The sequence below is a fragment of the Branchiostoma floridae genome, chromosome 4, assembly GCF_000003815.2.
Source record: "Branchiostoma floridae strain S238N-H82 chromosome 4, Bfl_VNyyK, whole genome shotgun sequence".
Taxonomy (NCBI): Eukaryota; Metazoa; Chordata; class Leptocardii; order Amphioxiformes; family Branchiostomatidae; genus Branchiostoma; species Branchiostoma floridae.
Genome location: NC_049982.1, coordinates 4,367,269 through 4,377,252, shown reverse-complemented (window position 1 = coordinate 4,377,252; position 9,984 = coordinate 4,367,269). Strand labels below are relative to the sequence as shown.

General features: G+C 41.6%; 2 protein-coding genes across 2 annotated transcripts in view; one reads left to right on the top strand and one right to left on the bottom strand.

The window, feature by feature from the left end:
- The window catches only part of LOC118413038 (protein CASC1-like), a 36,917-nt gene that overhangs the window by 9,527 nt on the left and 17,406 nt on the right, over positions 1 to 9,984 (bottom strand). Inside the window, exons 6-9 of the mRNA XM_035816177.1 lie at positions 4,006 to 4,146; positions 3,361 to 3,507; positions 1,731 to 1,834; positions 86 to 481 (exon numbers count right to left, since the gene is read on the bottom strand). Of these exons, the coding sequence (XP_035672070.1) occupies positions 86 to 481; positions 1,731 to 1,834; positions 3,361 to 3,507; positions 4,006 to 4,146 (788 nt within the window). The remainder of the gene's footprint in view (positions 1 to 85; positions 482 to 1,730; positions 1,835 to 3,360; positions 3,508 to 4,005; positions 4,147 to 9,984) is intronic.
- LOC118413360 (olfactory receptor 6C65-like) lies at positions 5,849 to 7,839 on the top strand. The gene has a single exon (XM_035816707.1). It carries the CDS (start codon positions 6,471 to 6,473, stop codon positions 7,830 to 7,832), a length of 1,362 nt encoding a protein of 453 aa, XP_035672600.1. The 5' UTR covers positions 5,849 to 6,470; the 3' UTR covers positions 7,833 to 7,839.

Below are 9,984 nucleotides of genomic sequence, written 5' to 3'. Positions count from 1 at the left end.
CATACACTAGATAACTCAACTTAGCAACTAGGTACATGTTTGATCTTGGAAACGGTCAACCACATCCACTTCCTTTCAGTGTCACTAATAAACAGAAACCTGAAATGTCTGACTGTTTCCAAAGTCATATCCAGTTATTTTAGTAACTATTATTTGGTGTATCTTATTGCATTTCATTACCTTTCTCCCACTTGCAACAGACTTTGCATCATCTGCATCAGCATCTAGTGGTTTCTCATCATCACCTTCTCCCTCCTTCTCCCCCTCCTCCCCATCTTTGGTATCTTCCTCATCCTTCTTCTCTTCCTCTTCTGGGGCTGCGGACTGGTCCACTTTCTTCTTGCGGGGGTAGAAGGTGCGACAGTGAGGGGACAGGTGGTCGAATGCCGTTTTTATCACACGGATGGCGACGTCAGCCGTGGCGAGCGGTTTGGGAAGCTCGAAGGTAAAACCTTCTCCTTGGAACTCAAAGGACTTAAACCTGTAGAGGACAGAAGACAGAGCATACTGCTGAAACCATGATGATAGTTTTAAGTTGTGCTCCAAATACCCACTTGCACACTTGCAAATGCAGCCACATGAAGCGCAACCTGAAATTTTGCTGTTGGAACACTGCTTTTCCCCCACATATGTGCATATTATATCACGCTTTTCTATTTGTTTCTTGATAAGACAAAACATACATGTAACTGGAAGAAAAGATAATGGATATTAAGTACTAGTTGATTTGAAGAAAGTAATCACTTGGAAGTGGAGCAACCTGAAATGTTGATGGCGCGACCTGGCATTTGACTAAGATTGCCACCTGACCAACCTTGTTGAAAAAGTATTTTGAGCATTGGTTTAAAGTATAGCAAGCTTTATTGGGCATCATACCTCTAGAGGAAGGACAAATGTAGCTATAGTAATCAAAACGTCAAAAGAAACTTTTTCACCAGAACATAAAAGGGGATTAACATCAGATTCTATTTATGTGATCCGGGGCTTTCTCCAGATTTTTTATCATTGTCCATCCCACTCACTATTTCAACAGTTCTATGTCATGAAGATTTCTTGGACAAATGTGGTGAAAGTTTTGTTTGTCCCTGATATGAAGCTTTTGATTCTAAGTCACAACCCTCATTGTCTGTCCATGGTGCTGATTTGCTGACTATTATGAAAGCCATGCTACTTTCCCTGGCTTTCAAATGAACTGTAGGTGAACAGTGCCTTTCCCAAGGACACAACATTGGGCAGATGTGGTGAAAGTTTTGTCGTCCCATGAATCACACTTCCGTCTTGAAACAAGGGGATCAATATGGAGATAGACCTCCATGCTGTGGTCATACCCACCTTGGGTTCTTCTGGAGAAAGTAAACTTTTCCTAACCAACACTGGTAAGATGGTTAGACTTACCTAAATTTTCAGTGCTGTTCACAGGATAGACCCATCTATTGCAGATTCCAGGATGTGGTGTTGGAGATTCGTGACTGTTGCAGCAGTCTGTAGGTGCCAGATAACCAATTTAAATGTCCACCACCTGTCTCAGAGACATTGAAAAGAGACCAGGGGGCGACATAGGTTATCTGGCACCTACGACTAATTGCTGCAGTCACGTCTCCAACATCACATCATGGAAGCTATAGTAGACTGGTCCGTTTTGGGTCCCAGTTATTTTCCCAGTATTGGTTAGGAAAAATTTAGTTTCTCCAGAATGAAATTTACCAACACAGATAAGCTTTCGTGCTAACCTAGGGTTTTTGTTCAAGTTTGCCCACAGCATGAGCGTGATGTCATCCAGCTTCGACACCTTCTGCAGGTTCCCTGACTCAATGTCAGCTTCTGCTGTGGCTTTCTGGGTACAAAAAACAGAAAAAATATGTTAAACTAACATGTTCATGTGTGGCTATCCAGAAGCATGTCAACTCAGTACTTCTGCAAAGGTCACATTTCTATACTGGCACCCTGCTGGGTAGCTTGTGGAATGAAAATGTATGATATATAATACAATGAAATACTACAGTACACTCAAGATGTAAAAAAAAAGCACAGTCATGAGCATAATCTGTGTAAAATTGCTATACACTTTAATTTAATTTTGGCCGGGCCCCAGTTTGAAAATGTGACCCAGGAATAACATATGGGACCTCCAACCTGTCCTTACTTCGGTGTTCTATGTGAAGTATAATGTACAACTTTGTATAGGCGTTTCTACATCATGTACTGTAATTTGTTTAATAGATGTATATACGTATATTTTGTAGTCGACATGTTGAAAATTTGTACATAATCAGTGATATTCAGTTTGTTTTTACAAACTGCGATGCTGATTCTTTTCTGAATAAACGAAACGAAACTTTACGACTCAACCAAGAGGACGTTTCTAACCAAAATTAGCCAGTCCCTTTTACCTGTTGACAGAGTGAATAAATATATAGTACATGTATAAAGACCCAATGTGTACCCTCATTGTCTGTCCATAGTGCTGATTTGCTGGCTGTTATGAAAGCACATGACTGTGAAACTTTTGTTGCATTCAAATGAACTGTAGCTGTACAGTGCCATTCCCATAGGTACAACATTGGGGTCTGCTAAGGATTTGAACTGATAACCTTTTAGATGTTAAGTAACGACCCTAACCACAATTCAACAACCCTTGCAACCTGAGGTGTGTATGTGTGTTTGCGTGTGTGTGCGTATGCATGTGGTATCTGTATCTAATAGTATATAGCCAGTATAACCACCTTTTAGCATGACACACCAATGGTGTGTATGTGTATGCATGATTATGTGTAACTATGTTTGCATTACTGTATGTGTAGGTGGTTTACATTAATACATAAACTGTAAAATCTAGTCACAGGCGGTGAACACCACTTTCAGCACCAAGGAAAGGACCTGCCCCACAGTGGCCTCATCCAGCTTGTAGGACAGCAGTGATACTGTACAAGTTTGACAGTTATAATAGCTTGTAGGACAGCAATACTGATACTGTACAAGTTTGACAGTTATAATAGCTTGTAGGACAGCAGTACTGATACTGTACAAGTTTGACAGTTATACATCAAGTGTGTCACACCTTAAGCATATCCACAGTGGCCTCATCCAGCTTGTAGGACAGCAATGATACTGTACAAGTTTGACAGTTACTGTAATTCACTTTGTCTTCTCGGTACCAAACTTTCACGGTCTGAGAAAATTTAACTTGTTCCCAGAACTAAATGTTCACTGTACATCGTGGCAAGTGCACCTTAAAAACGTCTTTGAATTATTTGTTATCAGTAATAATAAGTTCACGTTACAATCGTCACCGTGAAAACCGTGAACATAACAGTACATTGAAAATAACAGGAATTACAGTATACATCAAGTGTGTCCCACCTTTAGCATATCCACAGTGGCCTCATCCAGCTTGTAAGACAGCAGTTCCTGAAGGTCCCTGATGGTCTGCCTGTACCGACCAATGTCTGACTCAGACAGCTCACCCTCGGGTGTGTCGGACATCAGGAACTCCAGCTCACCAATCAGCTGTAAAAAACGATCAATCAATCAATCAATAAAAAATCAATCAATAAAATATGGACCGTACATGTGTTTGAGGTTGGAGGAAGGTAATAAAATGCAATGTGACTGATAGGTTTGATGTCGCTGAATCTGTATATCATAAAACAGGGCTCGAAATACCATCTGCAGGTCATATGCAGGTTAGTGCAGGTAAAATTAGAGCTGTGCAGGTATTTCTGGTGTCTACCTGCACCTACCCTGCACTGGTCCTTGTACTGGGTTTTATACATGAATGTCTTATAAGCTGTATATAGATTCTTAATAGCTGCATTGACTGATACTACCTATAAAGTATTAAAAAAAAATAGCAATGGTTCCTGAACAATTTCAGTCTGATCCATACTTCCTAATTTCAGAGTGGTGCAAGTAATATTTGTCTGGTGCAGGTAATTTTCAATGTTACCTGCACCAGTGCAGGTATGCAGAAAAAAGTATTTCGAGCCCTGATAAAAGATATCTTACCGCGAGTAGCTGCCTGCTATCGTTCAGGACCATCTTGATGTCGGAGCTCTCCTTGTCCTCTCTCCACAGGCTCATGTAGGTGTTGATGTCCTGTGTGACGGTCGGGTCTGGACTGCCATCACACTTCATGTACCGCTCCCACTGAAAACACACCAGGCAAGGCTCTGTAAGTCTTACCTTTACTTTCAGAGAGTCTTTATTGTGACCATTAGCAGTGATACAAAAAAATATTGTACAATGCTTAGAGTCTTCCTGGACATAAAAGTACACACATGACAGTACACATATCGCTCGTGGTCTACTGTCTTTACTTTGTTTTCTTTGCCAGGAAGGCTATGTCCTTGCCCCTTGTGTGTGTGTGTGTGTGTGTGTGTAAGTGTGTGTGTGTGTGTGTGTGTGTGTGTGTGTAAGTGTGTGTGTGTGTGTGTGTGTGTGTGTGTGGATGTGTGTGTATGTCTGTCTGTCCCTCTGTTTGTCGGTGTGAAAATGATAACTCTAAGTATGGATTGTCTTGAATACAGTCAAACCTGTCTATAGTGGCCACTTAAGGGATTATAGAAATGTGGCCACTATAGACAGGTAGCCACTATAGAGAAATGCTGATCAATTGACCACGAGCGATAAGTTACAAGTGATTCCAGTACCCACTGATCTTTCTCACCAAATAAGATCTCGATCATCTAAAAATTTAACTGACCCTGCCAAAGGTAAACAGAAATGATTGATATTGCCAAGCGCAATGTTGGTAAATTCACCGACAAAGACTTGCGCTCTAACGTTCAAGGCACGCGTACCTTCCGGTACTGCTAAAATGGCCCTATCGGGGACTCCAAATTACAATCTCAAACTCACAAACTGCGATCTCAAACTCCGCGCAGGGTGACATACGGCTGCTGTATGGTCGCAATAGGCAGTGTTTCTGTATCTACGGGGCTGTAAATTGTGTGGCCGTGGCGGCATTGGGGAGGTGGCTGCTGTACATTATTTCTTAATGCTTAGGTCAATGGGAAAATACAAGTAGGGACCGACTAAAAGTGATCACAATGGCCAGGTGGTCGTTATGCAAAGGTGGCCACTAATGCAGGTTTGACTATTTGTGGGTATGAATTGATGAGACCTCAAATGAGTAGATCCCCTAGCAGCTTGCTAATCAAAAGGTATCCATGTTCTGGTCATGCTATGTTCATGATTTTGGTCATGAGTGGTAGATAGCTCTTAGGATGCATTAAAGCTCTATTTGTGCTCCTGTTTGTTTCTCCTTTGTCAATACTGCTGAGTCAGACACACCTTACACATGTACCGCTCCCATGGACCCATTAAAAACACGAAGACAACCTGGCCTGTAAAGATTTATAATGCGTTAACCTTCAAGTTTATTTTGCGCTCCTGTTTCCTTGGTTGATGCTGCCAACACACTTCTTTCATGAAAACATGCCAGGCAGGACTTTTTCATTCTTGTAACCTTAGGCCACACCAATCTAATTTCTTGGTTCATGGATTCGCTCGCTCCTATTTTTTGGAAAAAAAAAAAAAAAATTACCACTCTGCAAATTTTCACCACTAATGAAACTATTCACCAACTTTCTGGTGTAGCAAAGTGGCCTTTATATTATAAGCTCCTTAAAGTGTGGGTACAGGTGCTGTTACTGTACAATAATAGTGTTTTTGTACTTTTTTCAAGCTGAAAACTTTTTTTCTTTATGTTTTAGATTAGCCGTTACCTTAACTCCAACCATTTTACAGTTGTTGTTTTTTTTCGCCCTCTCGCTCCATATTTTTTATGAAAAAATCTGTGAACCAAAAAATTAAATTGGTGTGGCCTTATGGTTCCTATATCTCTTGTTCAATATGTGTATAAAAGTTTGTAATGATTTTTGAATACAACAATTTCCGTTCTGTGCTCCTGCATTTTTGACAAGGCTGTCAAGTGATGTTTTCTGTTGTGCATTCAATATTTTTGGTTCAAAATCATTGAAATATCGTTTATATAGACTGCTATGTATCAATACTAAGTGTTTAGCTGCATGTCAAGGAACTATTGGTTGAAAACTCAGTTCGTTCCGTCCAATTTGATCAGTGCATTAATCTCAAAGGTAAGGAATTTGAGAAATTTTTGTGCATGTCTTCATGAATAGGCAGGAAAGCATGGGCCTGATTAGAAACTGGCGGGGATGTATTAGGCAATCCAGATGGAAATGAAAAGGTTTATAAAAATAACTGAGTGTGAGATGTTGCTTGACAACCGCCGACATCCAGTATTCCAGTCTTCACTTTCATTTGCGTCGACGTCAATGCTTACTGAATCTCGAACCTTCTCCCAGAACACATTTCTGCTCTGCGCTGGCTAGCGAGGGGCAGAGGTTTCTTGCCTGATTCCGAGGTTTGGCATCAAACGGTTGACAAATTTCTGTTGCAAACAGATTTCCTCTCATTTGTAGGCTCAGGTCACCAAAAATACCAAAAATATGGCTCGAGATGAAAGTAGCTTTGCCATCAATTCAGGGCACAAGTATCGTGTCCTATCCAACAGTACACTGTCTCTTGGTCTTCAGACAGCATATCTCATCATCAGCCTGGTGTTGGCTGTGGGCTGCAGCCTGCTCCTCATCTACCTGGTCTACAAGAAGGACTTTCTCCAAAGGCCTCGCCACTATCTTCGGTGCAACTTGTCAATAGATGACATCATCTTCACTGTCTTCATGATTCCCACAGAACTCTGCCTTCTCTTCAGTCAAGATGCAAGCGTTGCTCAAGAGGCCTGCTGGGTCCAAATGCTGGCAGGGCGATTGTCATCATCATCAATGTTTGGCACATACTTTCTGATGGCAGTAGAACTGTACTACTTCATCTGCCAACCGCTGCATTACCATGGCAAAGTCACCACAAAACGCGTCGTGTTTGGCATACTTGCAGTGAGGGCCTTTGCCCTGCTGTTCGGGGCTGGATCGGCAATCATCCAACGGCTGCAGAACTCCAGTGGTGGCCTACATCTGTGTCACACAGACCCCATCACCAGCACCAGCACTGCTGCCATATTCTCAACCATTTTCTATCTTGGGGGAGCACTGGCTGTCCTTGCTATCATCACAATCTACTGCCTTGTCTTCAAGGAGGCCAGGAAACAGCAGGAGAGGGACGAGAACCGAAACCTGTGGCTCTGCCAGACCAAGGCCTTCAAGACGTTGGCACCACATATCATAGTTCTGGCTGTGCAGTTGGCATCCTTCATATTCATGATTGCCTTGGCTCGAGTTTTGTACCATGAAGAAGAAAAAGGTGTCTCACTCCTCATTACCTCCCAAGTAGCCAAGCTGATCTACCTGACGCTTTCGTCTGTGGTCAACCCCATCATCTATGGCTTCAGGCACCCAGAGGTCCGACGAGCTCTGAGGGAGCTGTGTGGCATGACACAAAACGTGCATGCAGCAATGGCACCACCTCCTGTACAGCGAGGCCAGGACATGGAGATGGCTGTCTTCAGCGTTCCTGATCGTGGGCGATGGGCTTCGCGCCGGAAATTCAGGCCAACACCATCCTCTTCACATTCACAAGGAGAGGGGCAGCTTGAAGAGGAGACACCACTTCCTGGTTCACCCGAAACACAGGGAAAAGAAGGACCCAGACAAGCACCCCTTCAAGGATGCTGCAAAGAGAAGAAGACCCAACCCAGCCGACCCACGGTACTGACCGTACAGGCAGAGATACACCCCAGCCCACCACCACGTCGCCAACACCACGGACAGAAAACAGTGTCTCCTGAACAAAACAAACAGGGTCCAGGGATGGTGGCAACTTCCACATCTCTACCAGAAATCCACATAGATTAGGACATCATCATTTGTGGGAATGACGATGGCATGAGACTTCTGATTGAACTGCCACAGTTGACAATAAAAGAGGCAAAAATGATCCACAGAATCCACTATTACTTTTTTTTTATGTTGGACTTTTAGAACAGTGGTGAAAACAGACAAATGCAGTATAAAAGGGCAGTGTTTTCATACTGCTTGTATATGTGTACCAAACTTGCGGGACTTTCATCCACAAGACAAAGACTGCAAAAGGGAACAACAGTAGTGTACCACTGATTCAATGTTTGAGAGAGGAACTGCATGTGGTGGACACAGAAGATTATGGTGGCCTATAATCGAACAACATCACATGCACAACTTAGTTACAGACCTGTTCATGGACCTCCTGGATAAACAAAACTTGCGGGACTCTCATCCAGAAGACAAGGACTGCAAATAGGGAACAACAGTAGTGTACCACAGAACTCTTTAAGTTCTGATGGACAAACCCTCTGGTAAATATTAAGTATTTTCTGAAAATCTCCTAGTTTTTTTAGCAGAAGAGAACATAGGAGCAAACTAATACTCAGATGGTACCCAAGCTATGTTGCACCTTATGATTGCACCATTGTGACCTTCTCTGGTATTCCATGATGTCTCATTTTGCCCATAGAGACAGTCTATGAAAACTCTCATCAACAAGACAAAGACTGCAAATAGGGAACAACAGTAGTGTACCACAGATTTAGCATTTGACAGAGGACCTGTGGTGGACACAGAAGATTACTGTGGCATAATGGGACAATATGACAATCATGCACAACTGTTTACAGACCTGTTCATGGACATCCTGGATACGTGCTACAACAAAGTTGGACAATAGCTTCCTTTGGTGAGTACCTGCTATTCATAGACTTAACTGCACAACAATATAATAATTATACAAAATATGGCATATTCTACAACCATTTTATGACTCAGAGGCTAATCTACCTTACAAAAGACTTTGAAGCTAATATAATTGCAGAATGTGAACTTTTATAATTATCATTGGAATTTCTTACTCTCAGAGCAGAAACTAGAATAGACCAGGGCTAATGTCATGTCTTTTCTAGTAAAGTATTTTTGTTAATTGCAAATACTAAAACATTTTCATGTTATCCTTTATAGCACAGTACAAAATCAACTCTCTGCAATAATGTTTATTGGATTATGGATGACATCCGCGCGCATCAATTTTCACCCGTTTACAAAGAAAAACGTTTTTCACCATGCTGCAAATCCCACATAGCAGTAAATGTTGTAAAAAGAGCAGTGCAGTGTAGTGACACTTGTATATGCAGTAAATTGAAAGAAATATCAGAAGACGGATACTTTGTCATAGAATGCCAAAATACATTGCAAAGTCAAAGGAGATAATGTGAAAGAACAAATTAAAATGAAAAATCTACAGTTGTAACAGTTCTGTATGTCCATACTGTGTGTTAGGTCATTTGTTCAACCTTCCTTTTTTTCCTTATTTTGCCAAGTATATTTTTTCTTATTTGCATGCTTGCATGCATATGATCAGTTTTGGAGACTCCTGAGGATGTCAGCTATAGACTATACATGAAACAAATGAACATGGCCTAATTGTAAGCAGGGCTCGAAATTCATTTTGGGGATCAGGACACTGCACTGGTGCACCCAGCTTAAAACATTGGGTGCACCAAACTTTTTTTGGGTGCACCACTTTAATTTAAGTAGAATGTCAGAAAAACCTAATAACAAAACATAGTTACATGCTATCAAATTCTTAAACAAGTACCATGACAGAGATTTTTATTATCTTTCTAACCCTTAGATGATGAATATGATGTATACTAGTGCACTTTGATATCTTCACATACATAAACCCACAGAGAATAATTGGGTGCACCCTGTGCACCCACAGAAAATAATTGGGTGCACAGCTTCAATTTTGGGTGCACCTGGGTGCACATGCACCCAGTATTTCGAGCCCTGGTAAGCCATTCAATCACAACCATTTGTTAGAAAATTCTTGCTGCGGGATGTCGGCAGCAAGCATTCGAGGACAAAAGACAACACTTAAGTTACATGAAAATTACAAATAACCCTCAGGGATATCTGACATTTTTCCTTTACGCTCCCTGTACTCAAAAAGCCTCTTACCAGAAGCTAAAATGAA

Bases quoted from the DNA above. Each gene is read 5' to 3' on its own strand.
- LOC118413360 (XM_035816707.1), top strand. From the start codon at position 6,471: ATGGCTCGAGATGAAAGTAGCTTTGCCATCAATTCAGGGCACAAGTAT.